We start from the raw sequence: 12,194 nt of genomic DNA, 5'->3' as shown, positions 1-12,194 counted from the left end.
GCTGCAGTGAGTGGGGGCTACTCTTCATTGCAGTATGCGGACTTCTTGTAGTAGCTTCTCCTGTTGCGGAGCACGGGCTCTAGGCATGCGGGCTTCAGTAGTTGTGGCACACAGGCTCAACAGTTGTGGCTCATGGGCTCTAGAGCGCAGGCTCGGTATTTGTGGCACACGGGCTTAGTTGCTTTACGGCATGTGGGATCTTCCTCGACCAGGGCTCAAACCTGTGTCCCCGCATTGGCAGGTGGATTCTTAACCACTGCACCACCAGGGGTGGTGTCTATAATTTTTAGACAAAGAATAAATTTGATAGGAATTGTCAGGACAAAGAAACTTAGGCTTTGGGTGCTTAATAAGTGAGTCTAAACAGAGTTTGGGCTTGGGGTAGTAGATGAAAGAATTACAGTAACAAGTTTTGTTTATACAGGCTTCTTGGCCCTGAATTCCATATCTCTGGTGATAAGGATGTATTTCAACCTCCTAGTACTGGGAGGGCACCTTTCAAATGGGAGATTTATTTCCTGCTTTCAGGGAGACAGGATGGTCAAGTGTCCCTCTTGCATTTGCAATTTAAATAACTTTAACTCAAAATCAGTAGGCCACTGAGGCATACTTTGCGGGTGGTCTGCCTTGGGCCCCAACAATGGTATTCACCCTAACCCTTGCTTTGATCCATGCAGCTAGTAGCCCTTGGGCACTGAAGCCTCCTCCTGGAAGTTTTCCCTTTGTATTCTATTCCTGTCCTGTTCTGACCCTCTGTTCCATTCCTCAATCTACTCAGCTTCTAATCCTGGTGACGAAATCCATCCTCTCTGCTTTTGACATTGACTTGGCAGACCCAATAACACAGCTTACTCCTGCCCTCTGTTGCTTTTGTACCATGGCCTCTGCTTGGCCAGGTCCTGGTCCTCAGATCCTGGCTTTACCTCCTTGGCCAGGTTTGCTCCCGTCTCCTGGAAGGAAGGGATCGGACTATGGGAACTGAAGTAAAAATTGGTTCTGCTGTTGATGATCAGAAAGAGCTTATTGAATTCCCTGGCTGGCTCCATCATTGTCTAATCCATGAGAGTACTTGAGAAAATATCCTTATCTTGAGGTGCTTTTCAGTGTTCTTGGGGAGGTAAGCTATCCAAGAGGAACAGAAATTAGAGAAGAACATAGGATATAAATTATATTTCATTAAGGGCTAGTTTGTGTGACAAGGATGACAATTTCTAGAAATGCAAGAAGTGAGAAGACACTGAGGGCTGGAGAAGGTGGGGAAGTGAGATGGAACTTGAGCAGAAAGAAGAGCAGCACCCAGGCAGCCTGCAAAAGAGGAGCAAAGTTGGGATGGCAGAAAAGCCTGACTGGCCTGGGGTGAGGAGAGGGGAGGAAGCCGGGGAGTGAAGTGGGAAAGGTCAGGGTAGGGAGGGTCTTGACCACACAGGAGCATTTGGGACTTAATTGTGATAGGGAAATGTGGCTTTGTGAGGAGAGCAGAGACGAGAAGAAAGCAGTGTTTCAAGAAGGAACAGCTAAGAGGAATTGGTGGAGGGGAGGAAGAGGAATGCAGACCGGTTTTTTTAAAGTGTGAAGGAAAATTGGTGATTTTAGTGGGCATTTGTTATTTTTGCCGCTCATCATCCATTTATCCTGTTTCCGGGAAAAGATCCCTATTTCCTTCTGGGGAAGCCTCCTTTTTCTCCATAACTTCTGGAAAACAATTTGACAGTTTTATTTCAAAACCTTAAAAATGTTTATATTATTTAACCTGTAATGCAACTATGAGGAATTTTTTTTGAGGTATAGTTGATTTTCAGTGCTAATTTCTGCTGTACAGCAAAGTGATTCAGTTATACGTATATATACATTCTTTTTTAAAATATTCTTTTCCATTATGGTTTATCATAGGATATTGAATATAGTTCCCTGTGCTACACAGTAGGACCTTGTTGTTTATCCATTCCATATATAACAGCTTACATCCACTAGCCCCAGCCTCCCACTCCATCCCTCCCCCAAACCCCTCCCCCTTGGCAACCACAAGTCTGTTCTCTATGTCCATGAGTCTGTTTCTGTTTCATAGATAGGTTCATTTGTGTCATTTAGATTCCACATATAAGTGATATCATATATTTGTCTTTTTCTGACATATTTCACTTAGTATGATAATCTCTAGTTAGATCCACGTTGCTGAAAATGGCATTTATTTCATTCTTTTTTATGGCTGAGTCATATTCCATTGTATATATGTACCACATCTTCTTTATCCATTCATCTGTCCATGGACATTTAGGTTGTTTCCATATCTTGGCTATTGTGAACAGTGCTGCTATGAACATTCCATTATGAAGAATTTTAACAAAAATTTATATGAAAGATATTTATCACAGTAATATTTCTAAAAGCATTAAGAAAATGCTAAGGAAGTATTGATATATCCACTTGATAGGAAATTACGCAAAAGTTAAAAAATGACACTGAAGATTTTTCTTTTTAATTTTGGGGGGATTTGAAATAAACTCACCTTGTATAAATTCAGAGGTCCAGAGGGCATGAAGAAAAGTAGGTCTTCCCGCCTATGCCCCTCTGCCCCATCCCCCTATCAAAGAAACCCATTTAAAACGTGTGTCTATTCTTTTTCCTCCTCACCCAATGGCAGTTTGTTTTGCTTTTTTTTCCCACTTAATAGCTGTTGATTGTCCCATATCAAAACACAGCTTCCTCGCTTTTTTAATGCTTGAATATGATTTCATTGTATAGCAGTATCACAATCTATTGAGCTAGTTCTCCACTGATGACATTTAGTTCTTTAAAATCTTTGGCAGAATAACCATGCTGTTATAAATAACTGTACATACTTCACTTGGCACACATAAGGATATTTGGAGGGTAAATTCTTCAACATGGAATTGTTGGGTCAAAACACAGGAGCATTTAGGGAATTCCCTGGCACTGCAGTGGTTAGGACTCTGCTTTCACTGCTGAGGGTGTAGGTTCAATTCCTGGTCAGGAACAATCCTGCAAGATCCTGCAAGCCTCGCGGCAAACAAAGAAACAAATAAATAAATCATACATACATACATACATACAAAAATTTGATGACATGGCCAAATTTCTCTTCACAGAGACTTTCAATTTTTACATGAAAGAGTATCTGTCTTGTTTGGCCCGCACCAGGTGCTATCAAACTTTGTTAGGAAAAGTGTGTTAAAGGACTTTAGAAAATACTAATGAAATGTTGTTAAGTTACAAAAGCAAAACCCAAAATTTTATGTACAGTAAGAGCTCAATCATGCAAATGTATGTTATTGGAAGAGATGCCAAAACATTAATAGTGGTTTATCTTAAATGTATTGATCATTAAACTTCATCATTCCATTGTTGCTGTAGTAGTGTTATTTAATTTCATTAGTAAAATGTCCCCAAGTTGTTATAGACCCTTGGATATAGTACAGATATTACTTGTCTTTTTACTCCCAACACCTGTCCAGGTGATGAGGTTATTAATAAATGAATGAATGAGGAATATTTTCTGGCAGCGCGGACAACCATTTGCACTTTGCAATCTTGCCACCGGGTGGTGGAAGAGAGTTAAAATCCAGGGGACTGGGCTTGAGCCACGAAAATCAAGTACAATGTTCCATGAGATGTTAAAAAAATGTTAAAAATGAAAACTAGACAATTAGAATTGTATTTAAAATATTTGTTGCAAAATATTCAAAACTCCCAGGAAAAAGCTTTGATGCTGCCTGTGGCACTGCAGCGTCTTTCATTTCCCTAGTTGTCACTATTTCTTACCCCTCCTGCTGTTTAGCCTGTCCCCCTGGTGCCCTCTGTGGCCTCTGCTGCCCTTTATGATGCTGTCAGGCTTCCCTTTCTTCCTTCTAACCTAACTGCTTTACAAAGAGATGAACAACAAGATGAATGAATGCATGTCCTCGGAGTGACCCAGGGTTGGAGGCCACCCCTCTATCCTTGTTGTTGCGATGACTCTACTGGTGGGATTTCATCACAGGGGAGGGGGCTAGGTATTACGAGGCAGAATCTTCCAGCTGTCCTTCATATCACCCCAGCAATTGTCCTTTCGCTCTGGACCAAGCTAGAACCTGCTCAGAGGCAAAGCTTGCCTCTCCAGGCATGAGGTTCTGGGCTGGCACCCTTGACCTTCATCCTTCCCTCCTTGAATGGATCTGTCCCAGAAATGGCCTCTATCCTGGGCTCTGATTCTGTTTGGAAGAGCTGTAACCGAGCTCTTCATACCTTAAATACGCTGTGATCTTGGTCAAGTCAATGAGCCTCTGGGCTTCAGTTTTGGTTCAGGGCATGTAGCACAGGGCAGTACTTTGTCCCAGAGTGCCGCATTACTACAAAGCCCGGATGGGTCTGACTTGCCCTGGGTTATGTTTGTGAGTGTGTGATGTTACGAAAGTGGAGGGAGAGGAAGGAAGTTCGGGCTCCTACTTCTGGAATGGGATTGGTGGAAAAGGGTATTGGGTCTGGGTCCTAAGATGCGGAAGGGTCGCGAGGAGCTGAGTTCCCGGATGCCTTGTAAGGACCCCACTGAGGGACCTAGAGTCAAGCGGAAACAGTATCAGTGATGTTTCCATGACTGAGACTAAACCGTGCTTGTCTGTCTGTGGCGGGCGCCTCTGGGGTCCTGCACTTGACTAGATGAAGCGTCCACACCTGACGCGGCCGCTAGCATTGTCAGTGCTCAGGCTTCACAGAGCCGACGCGCTGTCCCCGCGACCACCTCCGATCCGGCGGGGGCTCCTTCCACCACCGCGCAAGCCTGGATTTCTCCGTGAGGAATTGGGTCGAGGGAGGAGGGGGCTTGTGGGCAGGAACGGAGCCGAATTTGGGGAGGCGACAGGACCGGTTCCTTCCAATCCTTAAAGGCCTCCCGAAGGAGGGGGAATGTAGGGCTGACTAACTGAAGGCTGACGCCGCAGGGCTCTAACCCGCGGGCAGTCCCTCCGTTACGCGCGGGACGAGTGCGGCGTGCGGGTGCTAGCGGCGCGGGGCGGGGCTGCGCGGGGCAGGCGCGGGGGCGGGACTCGGGGGCGGGACGCGCCGCTGGCCCTGACAGTCCGCGTCGCAGCGCGCCTGCTCTGGCTTTCTCCTCTCCTCGCGCGCCGGCCATGACGGGCTCACTGTTCAAGGGGAACTTTTGGGTAAGTCGGCGGGGTAAGCGACCCATCGCCGGGCTCGGGAACGGGGGCTCCGAGGGGAGACGTGGGCGCCTGCCCAGTGCTCCGGGGCAGAACGCGAGGGGAGGCACCGCCGCCGGCCCCTTTCTGCGCTTCCCCCAGCCCACCGCGCGCCCGCGGGTCCCCGGGATCCGATTCCTAGGCTCCCCCTCGGCCGCCCGCGCCCCGGGACACTGCTGACGGGTGTAGCCTTAGAGTCGGGACATTACCCCCTCATCTCATGGGGAAACCGAGACCCAAAAGGAGGAGTCACCCGTCCGGGGAGAGTCGCCGGTGGCCCCTGAGGCTGCGCTGTGAGCGGATTTGGGGGGACGTGGGGCGCAGAACGTGGGGTGAACTTCGCCAGGCTGATCGGCTTTTCCAGGTCCGCGGAAACGTACAGCCTGTCCGAGCCCCATTAGCTCCCGGCTCGCCCCGGCAGACAACCCTAGAGGTGTTATCTAGCAGAAGCTTTGCCGGGTTCTGCAGCTCCGCTTCCTGAGCCTCTCCCTGTCTTTGCCCCCGCCCAGGGGGAGGTTGGTGCGTGTGTGAGACCCTGCGAGGTGGTGGGGACATCTGAGCCCGAGGACGGGCCCAACCAGGAGGCAGCAGTTCTGCCTGCCCCTCTCCCTCTGTCCAGTCGTCTTCCCCCCGTCATCTGACTGCGCAGGTGCCCCTCAAGGGTCTGTACCCCCTCATTCGGAGGAACCGCCCTCATCCCTTTAAGGCAGGAGCAGAAAGTCAGCACGTCTCCAGACTGACCCACTGCTGCCAAGCCGCCCCAGCTCCTTACTTGAGACCCTGATTGTCCCCCATTCAGCCTCATAGCTGCTTAGCAGGTTCCTGGCCCCTATCTAGAGCTGCTGGGTAGAGAAACCTGGCCCTGTAACCTTCGGGACACAGTTTAGACCCTGCTTTGTGAAGTCCCTTTTCCTGGAGATTTTGAGGTTCTCCTGGGACACTGCCCACCTGTAGGGTGCAGCTCACCGCCCCCAACCCCCACCCCCCTCAGCTTCACAGAGAAGGTGAACAACCTCGCAGCTGTCCCCTTGAAGAGGCCTGGGAGTTCTTTGGGTAGAATAAAGGACTTCTGGGTCCCATGACAGGCATTGTGGGAAAAAGCAGGGTACAGAGACCTGCCTTTCTTCCCCTGAAAGTGTAACACTCTCCCGATTTGGATTCCTTTTATTTCCTTTTCTTCTCTGATTGCTGTGGCTAAAACTTCCAAAACTATGTTGAATAAGAGTGGTGAGAGTGGGTAACCTTGTCTTGTTCCTGATCTTAGTGGAAATGCTTTCAGTTTTTCACCATTGAGGATGATGTTGGCTGTGGGTTTGTCATATATGGCCTTTATTATGTTGAGGAAAGTTCCCTCTATGCTTACTTTCTGCAGGGTTTTTATCATAAATGGGTGTTGAATTTTGTCGAAAGCTTTCTCTGCATCTATTGAGATGATCATATGGTTTTTCTCCTTCAATTTGTTAATATGGTTTATCACATTGATTGATTTGCATATATTGAAGAATCCTTGCATTCCTGGAATAAACCCCACTTGATCATGGTGTATGATCCTTTTAATGTGCTGTTGGATTCTGTTTGCTAGTATTTTGTTGAGGATTTTTGCATCTATGTTCATCAGTGATACTGGCCTGTAGTTTTCTTTCTTTGTGACATCCTTGTCTGGTTTTGGTAGCAAGGTGATGGTGGCCTCGTAGAATGAGTTTGGGAGTGTTTCTCCCTCTGCTATATTTTGGAAGAGTTTGAGAAGGATAGGTGTTAGCTCTTACAAAAAAACAAACAACCCAATCCAAAAATGGGCAGAAGACCTAAATAGACATTTCTCCAAAGAAGATATACAGACTGCCAACAAACACATGAAAGAATGCTCAACATCATTAATCATTAGAGAAATGCAAATCAAAACTACAATGAGATATCATCTCACACCAGTCAGAATGGCCATCATCAAAAAATCTAGAAACAATAAATGCTGGAGAGGGTGTGGAGAAACGGGAACACTCTTGTACTGCTGGTGGGAATGTGAATTGGTACAGCCACTATGGAGAACAGTATGGAGGTTCCTTAAAAAACTACAAACAGAACTACCATATGACCCAGCAATCCCACTACTGGGCATATACCCTGAGAAAACCATAATTCAAAAAGAGTCATGTACCAAAATGTTCATTGCAGCTCTATTTACAGTAGCCCGGAGATGGAAACAACCTAAGTGTCCATCATCGGATGAATGGATAAAGAAGATGTGGCACATATATGCAATGGAATATTACTCAGCCATAAAAAGAAACGAAATTGAGCTATTTGTAATGAGGTGGATAGACCTAGAGTCTGTCATACAGAGTGAAGTAAGTCAGAAAGAGAAAGACAAATACTGTATGCTAACACATATATATGGAATTTAAGAAAAAAGAAGTGTCATGAAGAACCTAGGGGTAAGACAGGAATAAAGACACAGACCTACTAGAGAATGGACATGAGGATATGGGGAGGGGGAAGGGTAAGCTGTGACAAAGTGAGAGAGAGGCATGGACATATATACACTACCAAACGTAAGGTAGATAGCTAGTGGGAAGCAGCCGCATAGCACAGGGAGATCAGCTCAGTGCTTTGTGACCGCCTGGAGGGGTGGGATAGGGAGGGTGGGAGGTAGGGAGATGCAAGAGGGAAGAGATATGGGAACATATGTATATGTAAAACTGATTCACTTTGTTATAAAGTAGAAACTAACTCACCATTGTAAAGCAATTATATTCCAATAAAGATGTAAGAAAAAATAAAAAATTGAAAATTAAAAAAAATAATAATGTAACATGCAGTTTTCAGATCTCTGCTCAGTGTCTTCTCTTCAGGGAAGCCTTTCCTGACTGCACCCAATAGCACATGTTCTGTTCCTTCATAGCATTTGTCAGTTTATGGTTTTGAGTTTGGGGCCTACAAGCATGTGAGCACCTTGTGGACAGCTATTGTGCTGGCTTTCAATGCCACTGCCCCTTGCACAGGCTGATGCCAGTAGGTTCTCAGCAAATAGTGGTTGAATGAGTACAGTGGATCTGTAAGGCTGACAGGGTATGTAGTGGGGTGAGAGCTGCGGCCTCCATCCTCAGAGGTCTCCCAGGCCATAGGAAGGCAGCCCCCCAGCTCCTCCCAGTGCAGACTTGCAGGAGTGGTTAGGGGAGGGGGGAGACGTGAGATCTGTGTTGGGAGTTAGAGGTAGGATGAAGGTCCAAGGCAGAGAAATTTCTGGGTTTTTACTTTCTTTTTTTCCCCTCTGAGCTTTTACTTTCAGAAGATATGAGATCCTGAGAGATAGTTTGCAAAGATATCTTCCATCTCTAATTTCCTATACTTTATGTCAAATAATAAAAACAGTAATAGCTAATATTACTGTGTATAGAGTCTGTGGCAAGCACTGTTCTAAACACTTTACACATACCACTCATTAAGTCTCACAACTACCCTTACTGAGTATCCCATTTTACAGATAAGGAAACTGAGAGGCAGACAGGTTAAGCAACATTCCCCAAGTTTGTAGAGCTATTAAATAGTGGAGCAGGACTCTGCATAGACCTGCTCTCCTTCAGCTCCAACCATGAGCTCCTGGGAGGTTTGCACTGGCTCTCACCATCCACTGAGCCCCCAGAACTGCGATGGTGCTTTGCATGTGGATGCTCAGGAATCAGGGAGATGGGACAGTCAGCCTGGATTTGGGAGAAAAGGGGCAGAAGGGAAACTGTTGGAGACCTCAGGGGCTGCCTGCGATGCTCTCACACTCTCAGGGGTGGGGGTGGGGAGCAAGGCTGTTGTTATCACTGAGGAGATGGCAATAACTTTCATGCTTCAAGGACAAGAAGGTTGTGATTACATAAGGTAGAAAACTTTGGAAACAAGGTGGGTATCTGTTGAGTGAATTTAATAAATATTTAAGAAAATACCTTCTCTGTATAGAGGTGGCATTTGCAGCGGTTAAGACCATACTCTTGGGTTGAAGGTAGATTCCTCATTAGGAAGCCGGCAGGGAGGGTGGGCTTTGGTCTTGAATGCGTGTCTTCAGGGATGTAGAGGGCAAAGGGGTCAGGGGATGGGAGAGTCTAGCAGGAGTGAAGAAAACTGGGCCAGGGGTAGAAAGGGTCTGTTCCAGGATGGAAATCATAGGGAAGGGACAGGAGGAGACAGATGAGAGGAATGGCAGAGGGTAGAAGAAGTCAGAGCCACAGGACAGGGTCACCAATTGAAGCTGGGCAGTAGGAGAGAGGAAAGGAGAGCTTGAAGGAAGCTGTGTGTAAGGTGAACAGGAAAATGAGTTGCGGACCCCAGAAATAAGGAAGTCAGATGAGGAACTGGTTTGTGGGGAGGGAAGGAAGAGGAAGCAGAAGCGGTATTGACAATAGGCAGGCCAGGAGCATCCTGAACCCCCCCACCCAGTCCCCACCCTCCAGGACCATGCCAGGGTTGCTGGGTATGGGGAGGTCTTGGGGAAGGAACAGGGTGCCAGACAGCAAGGTTTGGGGGTATTTTAATATTTTAACAACCAGTACAAACACGTCAGTGAGTGTGCTCTGATGTCAACATTCTGGGTTTGAGGGGCTGGTGGAGATGGCCCCAGTACCCTGGAAAGGGTGTCCAAGCAAGAGAGTGCACGGAACAGCATAACATGCAGAAGCAGAGACTATGAGGTGGCCTGGCCAGGTTTGAATCCTGGGTCTGCCCCTTGTAGCTGGGTGACCTCGGGCAGATTACTTCAACTCCCATACTCAGTTTTTCCATGTAGAAAAATGAGGACAATACCAATGTGTACGCTCTAGGACTGTTGTGAGGATTAAAGCAGAGTTTAGTACGTGCCTGGCGCATAGTGAGCACTTGTGATTGTCAACTATTATCAGCACAGAGGTGACAAAGGAAATGGGTGACAGTTACTTGAGGAGAAAGAATCAAGAGATAAGAGGTCCCCAGAGAAGCACTCTTGGTGACTACCTGTATTTTGGCAGGAAGAGAGAGGGGTCAGAGAAAGAGAGGCAGAGATGTAGGGATTCAACCCTCACAGGAGCCATCACAGGGCCAGGAGAGGAATGTTCCATGAAAGTTGAGAGACCCATGGTTACGTAGATGTTCCTGAAAAGGTATAAGTCAGCGCATACTTTACAAATAATCTTATTCAAATGCCCCATGGAGAGTTTAGTTAAAGGAACCTTTAGGTGGATTTGTTTGAAAAGAGAATACTCAAGTGTTCTTTAAAACTGGGATCGTCCCCAACCAAGTTTGCCTGACTCGGACACAACGCCTGTGTGCTGTTTCCCTCCCAGCAGTCATGTGGCTAAGTGGTGCTGTTATTTATTCTGGTTAATGTTGGTGGTACCTTGTCGGAATAAGACGGGGACCATGGATGTGGTTTCCAGGGCTCCAGGGAAGGAGGCCGCAGAGGGAAAGTCCCAGCCTTTGGCCTGTGATCCATGTAGCCATGCACAGGTGACTGTAGAACCTGCTCCAGAAGAGCAAGATGTCCTGCCACAGGAGAGCCCCACATTCCTCACAAGGGTGTGAGGCCCAGCCTGACCCTTATATTTTGACCTGGTCTTCCTGATTCTTACGGCTCTTGGCCCAGACCAGCTTCCTACTGTCTGTCCTGCACTCTTCCCACCCCAACACCTGCAGTGGGTGTGGCCTCTCTGCTCTGCCTGGTGAGTGACCAGGGGAAGGAGCTTGCTCATTGCCCCTGGCCACCCAGGGCTGTCTCTCTGCTTCAAACCTCTGGCCACTTTGGAATCTGATCATTCTGGGTATAACCAGAGCTTGAGCTGGTACTGTATCTGGCTTTGCTCCTTGACTTTTCTCTATACAGTATGGGAGGGTGCTTTTTTTCTTAAATAAACAAAGAAGAAAACAGGTTATCACACCATGTGGTTTGTTTTTTTTTTTTTTTTTTTTTGGCTGTACGCGGGCCTCTCACTGCTGTGGCCTCTCCCGTCGCGGAGCACAGGCTCCAGACGCACAGGCTCAGAGGCCATGGCTCACGGGCCCAGCTGCTCCGCGGCATGTGGGCTCTTCCCAGACTGGGACACGAACCCGTGTCCCCTGCATCGGCAGGCGGACTCTCAACCACTGCGCCACCAGGGAAGCCCCCCATGTGCTTTTTTTTTTTTTCCCATGTGCTATTTCATACAATGTATAGGCTGTTGCTTTTCTTTTTTAATCCTCTCCCTTGGAAACCAGTCCCTAGAAACACACCAGGAGGGCTATTGTCCTGCCTGGTGGCAAAATGCAAGGCAAAGTCATTGACGATTGCCCCCTCCAGTTCATTCTTCCTAGAGCAGCCACTGGGGTCTATCTTTAAAATAATTATCAAAATCCTTTTTTCTTGTTTTAGCTTCTTTAAAATTTAATAAGAGGCATGGGGCCTACCTTCTAAGGAAAATACGAAATTCTTATTGAAATATATAAAACAAAATCTGAACAAGTAAAGAGGAAACAAAAGTTTGTTAACAAGCCTTAAAAAAATCTAGATGATGCAAGCACATTCTTTAAATATCCAAATATTTCCAAAAGACTTATAATGAAAAACAATATAAACATTATTTATGTTGTCACAGCATGTAAAGATTGCTTTATTTTGTTTGTTTGTTTTTTGGCCGCACGGCTTGTGGGATCTTAGTTCCCCCCACCAGGGATTGAACCCTGACCCACAGCAGTGAAAGCATGGAGTCCTAACCACTGGACCACCAGGGAATTCCCACAGCATGTAAAGATTGTTTAGTTTAAAGCTAAGTAGTATATTATGATTAGACCTCCATTCTTATCCTTCCTGGACTTTTTTTTTTTAAATTTAATTTAATTTATTTTTTTATAGAGCGGGTTCTTATTAGTCATCAATTTTATACACATCAGTGTATACATGTCAATCCCAATCGCCCAATTCAGCACACCACCATCCCCACCCACCCGCAGCTTTCCCCACTTGGTGTCCATACGTTTGTTCTCTACATCTGTGTCTCAGCTTCTGCCCTGTAA

The 12,194-nt window shown here is 46.7% G+C and overlaps 1 protein-coding gene across 2 annotated transcripts in view; it reads left to right on the top strand.

Annotated features, from left to right (window-relative positions):
- The first annotated feature begins 5,082 nt into the window (after positions 1 to 5,082).
- PSTPIP2 (proline-serine-threonine phosphatase interacting protein 2) overlaps positions 5,083 to 12,194 on the top strand; it is an 82,150-nt gene continuing 75,038 nt past the window's right edge. For both annotated transcript variants that reach the window (XM_027118409.1, XM_027118408.1), the window contains exon 1: positions 5,083 to 5,156. In XM_027118409.1, the coding sequence (XP_026974210.1) occupies positions 5,124 to 5,156 (33 nt within the window). In that variant the 5' untranslated portion in view covers positions 5,083 to 5,123. The remainder of the gene's footprint in view (positions 5,157 to 12,194) is intronic.

Source organism: Aethalodelphis obliquidens, unplaced genomic scaffold (genome assembly GCF_003676395.1).
Source record: "Aethalodelphis obliquidens isolate GAN/ISIS:26980383/991018 unplaced genomic scaffold, ASM367639v1 scaffold19, whole genome shotgun sequence".
In the NCBI taxonomy this organism is placed as follows: Eukaryota; Metazoa; Chordata; class Mammalia; order Artiodactyla; family Delphinidae; genus Aethalodelphis; species Aethalodelphis obliquidens.
This window is presented reverse-complemented; position numbering and strand designations above follow the sequence as displayed.